Source organism: Herpailurus yagouaroundi, unplaced genomic scaffold (assembly GCF_014898765.1).
Source record: "Herpailurus yagouaroundi ecotype Mexico unplaced genomic scaffold, PumYag 142, whole genome shotgun sequence".
NCBI classification, from domain to species: Eukaryota; Metazoa; Chordata; class Mammalia; order Carnivora; family Felidae; genus Herpailurus; species Herpailurus yagouaroundi.
This window is the reverse complement of record NW_024412397.1, coordinates 17,148,617-17,165,113: the sequence shown is the minus strand read 5'-3', so window position 1 is coordinate 17,165,113 and position 16,497 is coordinate 17,148,617. Positions and strand designations below refer to the sequence as shown.

The window sequence follows — 16,497 nt, the reverse complement described above, 5'->3', positions numbered from 1 at the left end:
AGGTCTTTTGCCATGGCCCAGCAGGTTGTCTGATTCTCCATATAAGGAGATGGGATCCCAGCTCTTTGTAAACTTTTCACACCTTCCCCGAACGCACGGCTGCTCCCCAGGCCCACGGCGTTCCCTGCCGGGTCACACAAGCATTTTTGGCTTGGATTAGAATACCCACTTGGGGAGTGTTGTGGGTCGAACTGTGTCCTCCAAAAAGACCTGTTGATATCCTAACCCCTGGTACCTGTGAATGTGATCCTGTTTGGAAATAGGGTCTTTGTAGATGGGATCAACTTAGAACGAGATCATGCTGGGTCAGGGAGTGCCCTAAGATAACGGCTGGTGTCTTTGTGAGAGAGAAATTCACACACAGAGAGCCACAGGGACAGTTGCCGAATGACAGAGGCAGAGATCGGAGTGATGGACGCATCTACAAGCCAAGGAACACTAAAGATCGCCAGCAACCGCCAGAAGTTAGGAGAGAGGCAGGAACAGATTCTCCCTCAGAGTCTCCAAAAGGAACCAACCCTGCTGACCCCTTGACTCCAGACTTCTGGTCTCCGGAACGGTGCACAATACATTTCTCTGGGTATAAGTCACCCAGTTGGTGGAAATTAGGACAGCTCCAGGATACGAACACAGAAAGCGATGGGCCCCCAAACACACCCTCCAGAATTAAAAAAAAAAAAAAAAAAAAAAAAAGCGTGCATCTATTTCTGAGATGAAAAACAAAACAAACAAAAGCTGTCTCGGGTAGGTCCTGAAACTCATTTTCTTTGACATGTACCGGGCCGACCCACGGCCGTTTCATTCAATCCACCCGGACCATTTGTAACACCGTCTGCAGCAGAGGCCCTTCGGGGGGGGAGCTATTTCTACGGAATCCAAACTGTGCTCGGCATATGGAGACCCTCCTGGGTTCACGTGATGTCTGCGTGTTCCTGCACTTTATCCCTCAGGGACGGAGTCGGGGAGGGGGGCCTCTGGCTCCCAAGCAGTCTGCACGGCTTTTCATTTCCTGTTTTCTCTAATCTCATAACATCCTTGAAATCGGCCACAAGCAGCTGCTTGTGCTTTAGCCATGTTTAACCCTTCAAGTCCCTTCTCCCTGGTCCCTACGTCACGCTTTTCAGGCCACCCTGCTGGCGGGGTCGCTGGGCTTCTTCCCCTGACCGCTGACTCCCTTGGGCTTCATCTTTTCCCTCTTGGAGCGGTTATTTCGCGTCTCCTCCGTGTGTCTCGTCTTCTCTCCTAGAAGGGAAGGCTCGGGGTTCACACCCAGTTCCAGGAGGCAGTCTGTAGGGAGGCGCTCGCTGGGCTAGCCGGTCACTGGCTCGAGCTGAGCCTCTGTTCTCTTGTCATCACCGGGGGACTGACCGTCCACTTGATTTGGATTCTCAGACGTGGCCTGTCGTCTCATCCGCCTGTCGGTGCGGAGGGCGTTTTACTCACGGTCAGCCCCTCCACCGGTGCTAGACCCAGGGACGGGAAAGATGCTGAAGCAAAGAAAATCTTAGAAAAAGGGTGACACGGCGGGTGTCACTGAGATCTCTAGAGTAGCTGGGTTTCAGACACATTCATGCTGGGGCGGGCTGACACGCGGGCCCCCCAAGGACATCGACGTTCTAGTTCCCGGGACCCGTGAATGTGAGAAACTGGTCCTTGCCCACTTGAGACGGGGAGATTATCCTGGATTATCCAGATGGGCCCTAAATGCACTCACGTGTGCTCTTAGAAGTGGGGGACAGAGCGCAGAGGAGGAGGTGATGTGACCATAGAGGCAGACATCGGGGTGATGTGGCCTCAAGCCAAGGGCTGCCGGCAGCCATTAGAAGCTGGAAGGGGAAAGAAGATTCTCTCCTGGAGCCTCCGGAAGGAGTGCGGCCCTGCTGACATCTTGAATTCTGCCCAGGGATACTGATTTTGGACTTCTGGCCTCCCAAGCTGTGAGAGAACAAATACCTGTGGTTTTAAGCCACCAAGTTTGTGGGCATTTGTAATAGCAGTCACAGGAAACTAATACACCTGCTATTCTTGTTGTCCGAGATGAATAGCTGACCAGACGCAAGGGGGACTTCCAGAAGGTGTTTGTAAACAGCTGCTTTAGGAACTTTGGAATCAGATTGGTAGCACATTCAGATCGCTTTCTCACTAACAAGGAGATCCTGGCAACAGAGAGCTAGCATTTTATGTGTATGCCCTGTATCGTTAGCCACAGTGCAAGGGCTATTCAACTCTGGTTTTTAAAATTCTCCAACGTCACGCAGCAATCTGGCAGGTGCTTCATAAATATTTGCTGTTAAAGCGGTAGATGATGATTGCTTTCAAGATTTATTTGTGGCTTAGCGTTCTAGAAGCTTCTGCCGCCTTCAGCTTCATCGTATAAGTGCAGCCATATTTTAAAATGTAAGACCACTGACCAGGGTCTGTCTTTCCTCCGTTCAAACCCAGAAATGAATCAGCTCTGCATTTCGACGTCCACATAGCATCACCACCATGTGAGAAGGCAAATTTGTCTGCCGATCGGTCCAGCAGAATTGAAACGAGTTGTTTTTCATCTTTGGGAAATGAAAACGTGGCACGGCTGCCGTGCGATTTGAAGTAGCAGGTGGGATTAATCATTAGTTTATTCTATCCCTCCCTCCCGAGACAATCACGATGTATTTTTATTTGGATGGGACCGAAGGCCCAGCATCTCTGGTTCCTGACAAAAACCGATTAAGCAGTTAGAGGGCAAATTGTCCATTTGAGTTCATAATCAGAAAGGAAGCAAATGCAATTGAAACCTTGCATAGCATACAAAATAACCTTGGCCAGAAAGCCATAAATCCAATCAGTTTACAAGGCAGAAGACCAACTGGAAAAAAAAAAACAAAAAAAAAAAAGTGGAATTTAATCTTCTCAAGCGGATTAATTGGGTATACCTCTACATTTGTCCTTTAGGGTCTTATCTGGGTAAAGTCAGGCTCAGTATCGACACCTCTCTTGTTTTTATCTCCTCTGACCCTTTTAGTTCCAGATCCTTAAACTTCAGGCTGCAGCATTTGGGATGCTCAGTGATAGAGAAAAGGATTGGGGAATCAGCTAGCTTATCTATAATAAATACATCTGGTTTTTTAAACGGTCGTTGGTTTTCTTGACACACGGAGGGCTTCAAAATACATTCATTCATGGAGCTGGATTTTGGGCATTCGAATTTAATTTTTTCAGCGTTTAATTCAATCCAGCAAATGTTTATCGAACTGCTCCTCTGAGATATCCATTAATGGAAACATGACCCCTCCCACACAGCGGGGACAGACAGGTGAACCATTACACGCCGTTTAGTGTGATACACTAAGCAGGAGTCTGGACTGCTTCCTGGGGGGAGACCATCCTCCCGCTGAGACGCAAAGGATGATTCAGCATTTGCCAGGCAGACAGGAAGGAAGGACATTCCAGGCAGAAAAACAGACAAGTGCAGGCCTGGTACATTCTGTATAAAGGAGCAGCGGAAATGGGTGTGGGCGTGGGAGGGTGAGCCCGGAGAGGCAGGTCCGGTCACGAACGGCCTTTTAAGCCACCCTCAGGAGTCGGGAATTAATCCTAAAGATCAGAGCAGTGGAGCCTGCCTGCACAGAGCATCACCTGGGAAAGTTTTAAAAACAACTAATGCCCAAGATCCACCCTGACCAGTTAAGCCACTCTTTGCGAGGGTAGAACCTGGGTCTTATTATTTTTTAAAGATGCCCCAGGGGATTCTCATGTGGGCCCAGGGTTGGGAATCACAGCTGTAGATAAGAGGTCTGCCGTTTTCCCTCTAAAGGACCAGATAGCGAATAGTTCAGGTTTGTGGGCCACAGAGCCTCTGTTGCAACTGCTGAACTCTGTATCTAGAAAGCAGCGTTAACAACACGTAAGCGAACGAGGTGGCTGTATTCCTATGAAATTTTACGTACAAAAACAGGGCCACAGAGTGCCAACTCCTACTCCAGACGATGAAATAAATACCACTGAAGAATTTTTTAAACAAATATATTGATTTTAAAACTTTGTTTACATATACTGTATTTCCTAAATAATATATGAATCTATTCTTCCTGTAAAGGAATCGAAATAATAGAGAGCTTCATTATTTTTTTGTTCCCTCCTTTAATTCTTAGTCCCCTTCCTGGATGATAGCTCTTAGCAATGAACGTATATCCTTCTAGAACTCTCCAGAACTTTCTCCTTGCAGTTTTGTGTACGTAAGCCTGCAGAGATGTTGTTTCGCTTTATAAAATTGAAAAATATATTTATTGTTCTTGAACTTTTTATTATTATTTTTTTAAATTTTGAACCTTTTTTGAACCTTTTTTTTAAATCGAGTTTATTCATTTATTTTGAGAGAAAGAGAGAGGCTGCGCAGGGGCGGGGCAGACAGAGAGGAAGAGAGAGAATCCCAAACAGGCTCTGCACTATCAGCACAGAGTCTGACTTGGGGCTCGAACTCATGAACCATGAGACCATGACGTGAGCTGAAATCAAGAGGCGGACGCTAAACCGACTGAGCCACCTTCAACTCCCCCCCCCCCCCCAATGGAATAGTATGTCTTGGTGCGTTTCCCACAGCAACAAATACAGATCTACCTCATCTTAGTCGTTGCAGAGCATTATAGAATATGAAAGTACCATAGCTCATACAACCTTCTCCCAATAGAGGTTGAACTACTTGACGTTGCTGACATTGAACTGTTTTTGTCCCATGCGATGGAATTTTCACGTGGCTCCCCCTAATAGTTTGTGTCTGCTTTTTTGCCTCGAGAGGCCTTACTGCTACGACCATCTTGCAATCGCGTGTTCACACGTGTTTCCCCGGGGCAGATTCTGAGACGTTGAATTGCTGGGTCCCTGGGGAGATCAGTTAGGAAGGAGTCTTTGGTTAAACCACAAACACCAACTCTGGCAAGCTTCCGCAGAAAGGGGAGTTTACTGGCCGACTACGGGGCAGCTCACAGGGTGGAGAAGGGGGCCGGCGACCTGCTGGGCCCAGAACTGGTCTCTAGAGCAGTCAGGTCCAGACAGACTCCATGGCCGGTCGGTGCTCATTCTACAGCCCACTACCAGTAGGTGAACGAGGCCCAAGCTTTGATCTGGGCCTTGACTCACTCACTCTGCACGAGTCCTGGGAGAGGGTTGACCTCCTGTCACAGAGAGTGGGAGGGCAGAGTGATAGCAGCTTCCAAGGACCCCGTCAGCCTCTGTAGTGACGGGAAAAAGCACCTTGCTTTTCTGTCAGGACTGCATTAGGTTGGGGAGTGGTAATTCTCCCCAAGTCCAGGTGCTGTTAGGAGGGAGAATAGCTTTTAAGAGGCCAAATCGAGAGACCTATTTCTTCACATTCTCACTAACAGTAATTATATCAACCTCATCATTTTGTAGCCATTCGATGGGTAGAAAAGAATGAGGTCTAATTGTGGCTTACTGGTGAGACCAAACAACTTTCGCATATTTATCGGTTACTTGGATTTCCTCCTCTAAGACTTGCCTGTTTATATCCTTTGCAAATTAGAAATTAGTTTCTTTGACTTTTAAAAAATTACTGATTTATAAGGGTTCTCTATATAATCTGAAAACATCCTTTGTCCAAGTTATTGATCCAGTAAATATGTCCTTCTCTGAGAGTTACCTTTTAACTTTGTTCATAGTGCCTGGGAACAATTTTCTTTTTAGTGTTTATTATTTGAGAGAGAGAGAGAGAGAGAGAGACAGAGACAGAGAGCAAGCAGGGAAGGGGCAGAGAGAGAGGGAGACACAGACTCCGAAGCGGGCTCCAGGCTCCGAGCTGTCAGCCCAGAACCTGATGTGGGGCTCGAACTCACGAACCGTGACATCATGATCTGAGCCGAAGTCGGCCGCCTAGCCGACCTAGCTACCCAGGTGCCCCTGTAGTGCCTGGGAACAATTACAGGGAGGGGCGGGACATGATCAGTCTAGTCATTCAGGCAGTTTAGCTTAAAAGATGGTTACTGGCTACAAATGGCCGAGTGGATGCCAGCTGTAAGGTTCCGAGTGTGGCCAGAGATAGAGTCGCCCCCAGAAGAGGCAACAGCCGGGAATCCTTAGCACCATTTAAAAGAGGCCAGTAAGGGGCGCCTGGGTGGCTCAGTCGGTTAAGTGTCCGATTTCAGCTCAGGTCATGATTTTACGGTTCATGGGTCCGAGCCCCACGTCGGGCTCTGTGCTGAGAGCCCGGCGCCTGGAGCCTGCTTCGGATTCTGTGTCTCCCTCTCTCTCTGCCCCTCCCCCACTCGCACTCTGTCTCTCTGTCTCTCTCTCAAAAATAAATAAACATTAAAAAAAAAGATTAATGGGGCGCCTGGGTGGCGCAGTCGGTTAAGCGTCCGACTTCAGCCAGGTCACGATCTCGCGGTCCGTGAGTTCGAGCCCCGCGTCGGGCTCTGGGCTGATGGCTCGGAGCCTAGAGCCTGTTTCCGATTCTGTGTCTCCCTCTCTCTCTGCCCCTCCCCCGTTCATGCTCTGTCTCTCTCTGTCCCAAAAATAAATAAAAACGTTGGGAAAAAAAAAAATAAAAAAAAAAAAAGATTAAAAAAGAAAAAAAGAGGCCAGTGAAACAGACACCTGCCGGCTGAGCCCAAGTGGCCTGAACAACAGACCTGCCCAGAAGAGTCAGGAGTTCGCGGCGGAAGTCAGGTTCCCCCGGATTGCTCATCAAGGACCGTTTGCCCAGTTATGGCCAGGAGGTTTTCAAAATGACATATTATTTAAAAAAAAAGCCTACATGTAAGCACAATGCAGTTTCTTCCCCCCGATTTTTAGGTTAACTCGCAGGAATCCCGTTATGAGTGAAGACAAAGACCAAAATGCCCGAAGAGATGGGTCATTTGCCAACCCGTTTGTGGAGTTTTCTCCCTGCTCGTTCCAAAGAATGTCGCTGCCTTCAGTTGTATATGAGAACGTATAGACCAAACTGACCAAAAAACCCAGGGTATTTCTTTTAATTTTTTTTTTAACGTTTATTTATTTTTGAGACAGAGAGAGACAGAGCATGAACGGGGGAGGGGCAGAGAGAGGGAGACACAGAATCGGAAACAGGCTCCAGGCTCTGAGCCGTCAGCACAGGGCCCGACGCGGGGCTCGAACTCACGGGCCGCGAGATCATGACCTGAGCCGAAGTCGGCCGCTCAACCGACTGAGCCACCCAGGCGCCCCAAAACCCAGGGTATTTCTGCGTGCGATGGGTTCCGATCAGGGTGGATTTGAATACGTAGCCCTGCTCCTTACTAGCCGGTTGAAGCGCCCGGCTCTGCTTCTCGTGAGCGATTCAAAAGGGGTAGATGTATGTATGTTGCTGTTTCCGTTACTTACCACGTCTGTGCCTCAGGCGTCGAATCTGTAAAATGGAGACTAAAACAGTCACTCGTAATCCCGTAGGATTGTGCGAGGGGTATGTGAGACAGTGGACAGAAAGCACTCACAACAGCGCCTGGCACGTAACAGACTCCCCCTGTTGGTCTTGTCAGCACACTGCGTGGTTCTGGACGCATAGGTCATGCCAGGAGGTTTTAAGGGAAAGGGATCAACCGAACCGTATTAATCACACTGAAAAGAAAACCCAGCTGTATCCTGTTTACGATATTCTTGAAGCTGCTGACAGCGAATTGAACAAATTTGTGTACTACGTGAAGCTGAATTATTGGAGTGGCTGGGTCATCAAAGGTTGAAACTAAACACAATAAATAGAGACCGAGAGCTAGCGGAAAATATTGGTAATACCAAGTATGAATAAGAAATCGTACGGTCAAGAGAGATTGGTGTAGGAAAAAGAGTTGAACTGGGTGAACAGCACAGTGGATGGGGTAAATAGTAAGGTGGATGGGGGCCAAGGAACACGAGGGGCTGGATAGGTCCATTGAAGAGAACTCTCCCTCCAAGCGTAGCCGGAAAGGATAAAGAGCTGGGAAAGAAAACGGTAAGAGATTTTGAGGCCAGAAGTGCCGTCAGAAGGAGAAATACAACAAAACAAGCGGAAGGAAGGGGGTATCGAGCAAATGGTAGTGGTATTTTCTCCAGAATGAAGAAAAGAGAAGAGGTCAGATCGGCATGGTTTATAGAACACCAAACCAGACTGAGGAAGAAAATTCACATCGGACTACAATACAGGTCAGGACAGACCCAAAATTAAGGACATGAAAAACGAGGAAACTGGAAACATTTCCAGAAAGAAAGATAGTCAGACACCGGACAAAAGCAGAACTAACAGAGAAATCCTACGCGAACGGAAACCCAGTAACGTTACTGGAGAATCCTTAGTGACGAAAAGACACAATAATGGAAGGTTAACAGCAAACACTCACAAAGCACTTAAAGCTCTGGATGACAGAACACCAGCTGTCAGAATCAAAAATTCAAAAGACGTAAAAGCTGCCCAACACTTACTTTTTAAAACACCTTTTTTTTTAAAAAAAAAAATAACGATGGATTTACAGAAAGTCGCTCAGATGATACAAAGTGTATCAATTGTACGTGCAGGTTTTAATTTATGGAGGTGACTGAGTGCCAACATCGAGAGGTCAATGCCCTTGAAAGATTTTTATTACGTTTCCCACGATGGGGGCCTGCCACGCTGCGGGGGCCACATGGGGAGGCATTTGCTGTCTCTAAGAATCGGCTAGCCGTAGAAATGGCCACGGAGGCCATAAATGTCAGAGCATCACAAATATAGAAAAAAGGAAAATATAGTTAATACAGATATTGGCCCCATGATGAAGGGATGCCGAATGAAAAAACCCAGAATCTACGAACACAGAATAAGAGGGGTCCCCTATCTTTCATTCACTTCTCCCAGATGGCTGCATCGAACATAATCCTAGTACACTATAAAAAAAAAAAAATCACCATTGGTACAATGCGTGTGTATAGCTCTGCCATTTTAGCGATGTGTAGATTTTGTAACCCACATCACGGTCAAGACCCAGAACTTTCCATCACCACCAAGATCTGCTTCATGTTGCCACCTTACAGGTGTGCACAACCCCTCCCTCCACTGTCACCGACCCCTGGCAACCAGTATTATGGTTGTTCCAGAAAATAAAAAGGGCGAAAGTTGTGTCCCACGCTTTATAAATTCTATCATAGCTTTGATTCCAAAACGAGAAAAGGACAAAAAAAAAAAAAAAAAAAATGTGGCCTAAGAATTGATGAGGAAGAAATACGACTGAGAAACTAATCAGAACGCTCAGCATATGGGTCAGAGACCAGAACCAGTTATAAAAATCTGTAGCATTTTTCCACACCCGCAACAATCAATTGGAAAATATATTTGAAAATACAACACCAAGAAAAATAGCCAACTCTACACTATCTGGGAATTGTTTATATAATCTGTTTTCAGATGACCAAGGAAAAAATGTGAAATTTTAAGTAAGGACGCAAAAGAGCTGGGGTAAATTGTCTGACATCCAATGATGGCTTAACGCAAAAATGATGTCGGGGCGCCTGGGTGGCTCAGTCAGTTAAGCGTCCGATTTCGGCTCAGGTCTTGATGTCACGGTTCATGGGTTCGAGCCCCACATCAGGCTCTCTGCTGTCAGCGCAGAGCCCGCTTCAGATCCTCTGTCCCCCTTTCTCTTTGCCCCTCCCCCACTCATTCTCTCTCTCAAAAATGAACATTTAAAAGAAAAAAAATGATGTTAACTTCCCCCATATATCTATGAATTTGAAGCAATTTCAGTCACTATTCTAGTTGGATGTTTCAAGGGGCTCAATAAACGTTTCCTGAATTTTTTCTGAATGCAAACTTTCTGAAATTTGTATGAATGCTTAATGGTGTGCCAATTAACTAGTTCAACTTTGAAAAGAAAACGAAAGGCGGAATACTCAAAATACTACAAATCCATAATAATAAAAACCACATGGTTATGATTTATTTATTTATTTATTGGCTTCATAGGCTTGTGACCTCTGCAGTCACATAGGACCCCCACTTAAGTGGGCCCCATGCTTGCTTTCAGTGCGATTTGCTGTCACTGTCTCGAAATTCTTAATAATTTTTTTTTAAATTTTTTTAACGTTTATTTATTTTTGAGACAGAGAGAGACAGAGCATGAACGGGGGAGGGTCAGAGAGAGGGAGACACAGAATCCGAAACAGGCTCTAGGCTCCGAGCCGTCAGCCCAGAGCCCGACGCAGGGCTCGAACTCACGGACCGCGAGATCATGACCTGAGCCGAAGTCAACCGCTTAACCGACTGAGCCACCCAGGCGCCCCTCGAAATTCTTAATAATTTTTAAACAAGAACCCTGCACTTCGTTTTGCATTAGCCTTGCCAACCATGTGGCCCGTCTCAACGGGAACAAAGATGTTTCCAAGACCAGGACAGAAAGTACGGGCTCCAAAGAATGGATTTCTGTCCGGCAAAGGACACCAGGGATAAGGAACTGACAGATAACTGAAACTAAATGCCTTCAATGACTCAGGTAGACGAGGGCCGATATAGAGAATAACCAGGAACTCTTGCAAAGCAAAGAGCGAATCCGTTAAAAACGGGCAAAGGGTTGCAAGCGGAAAACAGAAGAGAAAACTTAAATGGCCGGCTGACCAACAAAAACATCCCAACGGATTTGCAATCAGAGAAATGAAAGGTGCAACAATCGGATGGCATTTTACGCCCATTAATTGCCAAAAATGAGAAAGCTGGAGCAGGCAACGAGGCAGAAATCAGCACCCGCCCGGAGGGTGTCCTGGGGCAGTCGCTCTGGAGCACAGGCTGGTGGGAATTACCAGTATGGGTTTACCTTGTGACCCAGCAACCCCACTCACAGGTGCGTGTATGTGAGCTAAAGCCTCACGTAGGTCGGTATGGGGACGCTCTGGGTGCTTCTGTGGGTCGGAGGCCGTCTGTGTCCATCACCCAGGGAACGGCTAAGTGTGAGATGTTGATGAATTATTACGGGTGGTGAGAAGGTCTGGACTCGGTGAGCGCAGGAACGCCATAAGTAGAACAAGAAACACCTCAAACGTAGCACAGCACGACCCGTGTAGAAACAGATCGGAAGCACAAAGTCACGTATATAAATTGTAAATACATTTGCACAAAATGAGGACACCTGCGAATAAAAGCACAGACATCAAGCGTACGGGGGTAGGGGTAACAGGGAAGGGAGAGAGGGAAAAAATGAAAGGAAGTGGATTATTTAAGATGAAGGACACGAGGACCCACAGGGACGTACATGAACATAAACCAAAAAAAAGCACTTTGCAGGACCAGGGTGAAGAGTGTCATTAACTGTGCAGCTGATGACTGCACCGTTCTGCTCTTGAGGGTAAAAACACACAAACAAAATGAACTGTCTAAGGTCCCACAAAACTGGGTAAAAAATTTTATTTTTTTTTTTATTTTTTATTTTTTTTTATTTTTTTTTTCAACGTTTATTTATTTTTGGGACAGAGAGAGACAGAGCATGAACGGGGGAGGGGCAGAGAGAGAGGGAGACACAGCATCGGAAACAGGCTCCAGGCTCTGAGCCATCAGCCCAGAGCCCGACGCGGGGCTCGAACTCACGGACCGCGAGATCGTGACCTGGCTGAAGTCGGACGTTTAACCGACTGCGCCACCCAGGCACCCCTGGATAAAAAATTTTAAAGACTGGATATTGTCTCTTGGCTGTATGGTGGGGGGGGAGGGAGAAAGAAAAGCTACTGATTTTTAGCCATGTCTTTTTACTCCCTCAAAGCATGTATTATTTATTTATTTTTATTTTTTAATTTTTAATGTTTATTTTTGAGAGAGAGAGAGAGACAGAGAGAGACAGAGAGACAGAGCACGAGCCGGGGAGGGGGCAGAGAGAGAGGGAGACACGGAATCCGAAGCAGGCTCCAGGCTCCGAGCCGTCTGCACAGGGCCTGACGCGGGGCTCGAACTCACAAACCATGAGATCCTGACCTGAGCTGGAGTCGGATGCCCAACCGACTGGGCCACCCGGGCTCCCCAAAGCATCTATTATTTAAAAGAATTCAAATTCTTCATTTTTTTTCAGCAGCAGACCGGGCAACCCGCACGAGAACCTGTATCATTCTTCTCCCTCGGTGAAGACGGAGCTGTGGGCCTCTGAATTCATCTCTTCCCGCCCCCCCTCGCCCCCTCCCCTCCCCCCCCCCCACTCCCTCCCCGCCCCCTCACTCCCCTCCCTACCCCCTGTCATCTCAGATTGATGGTTCTGGAAGGCGGAGCTGAGTGCCTGTAAATTCATTTGAAAGTGACACGAAGAAGCTAACCTTGTCTACTTCTTTTGCTTTGAAATTCAGTGTATGACTCGGTCGGGAAGCTTGGGAGCAATATTCTTAACGGAAACGTGGACAGGCTGGGATCGTACAGCGAGTGCCTCTCCGCCCGGGCTCCCTCGGGGCGCTTCCAAGGACAGTACTGCAAGTTTCAGATCCTGCAGGTGAGTGCGGGATCTGCCCTCGTGCTCTCCAAGGACAACTGAACTTCGTGACCGGGAACCCCAGACAGCTCCGTCGATTGCTTTCCTTAACAAAACACCCCCCAAATCTATTACGATGTTTTGCAAAAAGTTACACCTAAATCGCACCCGCATGTTCTGAGTGTGCGACACTATAGGAGGGCAGTTGTCCGCATTCCACACAGACCTTCAGATGTTCCTCCCGCCATATTGTACGGGGGCAAGACTTCTGGACGACCTTCATGAGGAATCCAAGGTCAAGCCCCAGCCGATGTTTCTGGGCATCAACTCCTGACTCACCATCTGTTTGGGGAATACCAAAGGGAGGGAAGACTTCCCATTACCCATAATCCTGTCCCAGAAACAGAGCTCTGAGACATGTGTTTGAGACGGGCCCGGACTTCTGTGAACACATCAGTACATCAGTTGACTGAGGTCACAGGGCTCACTCCCTGCAAGGCATGTTAATTCTTCCACTGCTGGAAAGTAAAACCAGGGACAGCACAGCCTCTTATTCGATACAAAAATAGGCTTGATGATGTTGTACGACACTAGAAGAAAATACACGTTGGCTAAAAACAGTCATATAAAATAGCAGTAAGAAATCCACGCTTTCTGATATTAATGCTATAAAACGGTCTTGAGATGGTTGAGCACTGGCCATCGAGAGATTCTCACCCACTTGTCCCCCGGAGGGCTGTGACAATGATTGCTTGAGGGTTTAATCAGTGTGTACAAATGTCACGTCCTATTTTCGAAGCAGATTAATGGTTTTGATATCAGAGCCAAAGGCCAGGCCTATGCAATCATGTAAATTGCATGTTTAGAAGCAGCATGCCGGAAATTTTTATTTATAATTTGATCTTTCCTTCATTGGGACAGGCATTCTCATCATGGGCTTGATTTATGAATAAAATCTTTATTTGATACGCTGTGTCCTGTTACAAAGAGATGGCCACGTGGCAATTCTGTTGAAAATCCTAAGGACCGTCGACCCCTAGGACAGTTTGCCCTGTGGGAGAGAGGTGAAGGGGGGGGCGGATTACCCCGCACTGGTGGCAGCTTTTAAACTAATCAGCTGCGTACTTTGATGTAAACACAAGTGCATCTGACCTTCTGCAGGTTTACTCGAACCACCCTGTAATGGGGAAGCCATCTCCAAAGATGTCAGCGCACGTCTTTCGACACCTGTCCCCCCCCCCCCACCCCCGTCCTAATCTTAATTCTTGGGCAGCACAACAGCAGCCTTAGACATGATCGTGTGCATGTGTCACGAGCACCAACACGAAAGAACGTTGTGGCTTTGTGTTTTTCAGGATGGAGCTGCATACAGCGTGGGAGTGTGTGTCCCTGATTCTTGCACCGAAGAGGACGTGACCATGATGTCTCAGTTGGGTAGGTCCTAGTGAGACTGTTGTCTCCGCGTAACGTTTGAAGACCCCCAACTCCTTGGAGCCGAGAAAGGCCCTTCTTTCAGGAACGAACTAACCTTTCGTCCTGATTAAGGCCAACAAACTGAGTGAGAATAATGGGGTTTTGGGGATTTGGCAACGGAGGTGTTGGCATAGGCAAGGAGTAGGTAGGATGGAGGATGGAGGTAGGACTGAGAGAGAGAGAGAAAGAGAGAGAGAGAGACAGAGCGTGAGTGGGGGAGGGGCAGAGAGAGAGGGGGAGACACAGAACCCGAAGCAGGCTCCACGCTCTGAGCCATCAGCACGGAGCCCGACGCGGGGCTCGAACTCACGGACCGCGAAATCGTGACCTGAGCCGAAGTCGGACGCTCCACCGACGGAGCCACCCAGGCGCCCCCTGCACAATAAAATTTTAAATTTCAACAATCTTCCCTCACCCACAGTGGCCTGGTTCGGCCTGAAGAAAGGAGGGGGGCGGTATCCGGTTCCATATTGTGAGTGTTCTCTGCTGTGGCCCACGTGTGGAGGCCTGGCAGCTGCCAAATCCGGAAGGCCACTCTGAACTGGGATCGTGTGACGCCAATGCGTTACGAGGGTTCAGGGCTGGGACCCCCGCGTTTTTTCCAAGTCGTCACCTCCCAGCTGTGTGATCCTGGGCAAATCGCTCCCACTCCCCGTGCCTCAATCCCTTCCTCTGCAGGGAGAGGGGTGGACAACGAAGTTCCGCGTGACTCCGGCTCCCCGCGGCCTGGCAGTCGCTTCTGACCTTCGCCTCTCAGAGTGAACACATTTGAGTCCTCATGGACGCTGGGTGGATTTCCTCTCTTTCAGAATTTTCAAAGGAAGAGTTTTGAAGCCCAGAAGTTTAACTACTAGCATCTCTTGTATTTATTCTGGCTGTCCAAATAAGAACTGACACGGCACGTTAAGAGGAAGACACTATTTCTCTACCTGCAGGACACTTCGGACACCACATGCGTGGGTGCCCCCCTCACGTTGTACAGTTCTGACGCAAACTACCTGGAGGCCGTGCTGACCCCACAGGTCAAAGGCTCATTCCCACAAGACCGTCCCCCACTTCAGACACCAGTCCCAAGTAGTGGGTCCCAAGGTTGCCCACACTTCGGTCTGATGGAGCGGCCAGTCAGGGGTCCCCACCGTACCCTCCTCAGGTTTGCGAATTTGCTATCCTGGCTCACAGAACACAGAGAAACACTTTACTGTTACTTATTACTGGCTTGTTATAAAGGACAAAACTCGGGAACAGCCAAATGGAAGAGTTGTGCAGGGCACGGAATGTGGGAAGGGGCGTCGAGCTTCCCTGCCCTCTCAGGGTGCACCCCCATCCCAGCACCTCGTATTCCTCAGCCCAGAAGCTCTCTGAACCGCTTTGTTTAGGGCTTTTATGGAGGTTCCATTACGTAGGCACAATTTTTTTTTTTTAATATTTATTTTTGAGAGAGGGAGAGAGAGAGCGCGCGCACAAGTGGGGGAGGGGCGGAGAGAGAGGGAGACAGAGGATCCGAAGCGGGCTCCGCGCCGACAGCAGAGAGCCCCGTGTGGGGCTCAAACTCACGAACTGTGAGATCATGACCCAAGCCACAGTCGGACGCTCAACCGACTGAGCCACCCAGGCGCCCCGACGGGTAGGCACAGTTGATGAAATCACAGACCATTGGTGATTGACTCAATCCGGTCCCTCTCTCCCTCCAGAGGTGGGGGATGGGCGGAAGGCTCCAATCTTCTAGTCCCGACTGGTGCCCCCCAGAGTCATTTTATTAGGCATCAATTCAAGTCTGCTTGAAAGGGGCTTATCATGAATGAGAACAAACACTCCTCCTACCCGTGTCACTCAGGAAATTCCAAGGGCTTTATGAGCTCTGTGCCAGGAACCCGGGACGAAGACCAAGTTTAGATTTCTTATTATATCACAACCTCACACACGTATTTAAAATCTTTCAAGTGTCGATGTTGCAGTTAGTTTCCAATAAGCTTAAATTGTCCTCTGACTTTATGATCCCCCCCCTATAGCTTCAGGTACGGGGTCTGTCTACCCAGCCAAATATTTTATGTGCTGTTGAAAAGAAAGCCAATTGTTATAAATTAAATTTCAATTTCAATTCTTGCTGGATAGGCCATAAATAGCCTAGCAACAAAGATAAATGCGTGGAGTCGTTATTAAATTAGCAGTTCGAGTGAATAAATGGCTCGCTAAGTCTGAGTTAACGTTCATTATTATTTAAGAGATTTATCAGCTAGCCTGGTTTTTCTAATGGCCAATGCTAAGCTCGTTAGCCAGAGTGGACATTAGAATAAAGTGGAAGGTTCCATGCTATTGTGGATACAAAGATATTCTGATGAGTGTCATTGAGGAACCGGAAAAAGGAAGGGTCCTGCTTAGGGAGGGCAGGGTGGGTATATTAGGGAAGCTTCGTTCTCCAGCTTCTGCACGGAGAAGTGGGAGCTTCTTTGCCTAGGAGAAAAGGTCTCCATCCGGAAAGGATTTGTCAGCTATTCCCCAAAGCTTTTTTTTTTTTTTTAAACCCTTTTGAAAAAAAATGTTTATATTTATTTTTTGAGAGAGAGCCTGAGCAGGGGAGGGGCAGAGACAGAGGGAGCCAGAATCCCGGGAGCAGGCTTCCCGCAAAGCC

The 16,497-nt window shown here is 47.9% G+C and overlaps 1 protein-coding gene across 1 annotated transcript in view; it reads left to right on the top strand.

Moving 5' to 3' along the window:
- LOC121032694 (O-acyltransferase like protein) overlaps positions 1-16,497 on the top strand; it is a 70,055-nt gene that overhangs the window by 6,337 nt on the left and 47,221 nt on the right. The window contains exons 2-3 of the mRNA XM_040478485.1: positions 12,277-12,416; positions 13,751-13,829. Coding sequence (XP_040334419.1) covers positions 12,277-12,416; positions 13,751-13,829 — 219 coding nt within the window. The remainder of the gene's footprint in view (positions 1-12,276; positions 12,417-13,750; positions 13,830-16,497) is intronic.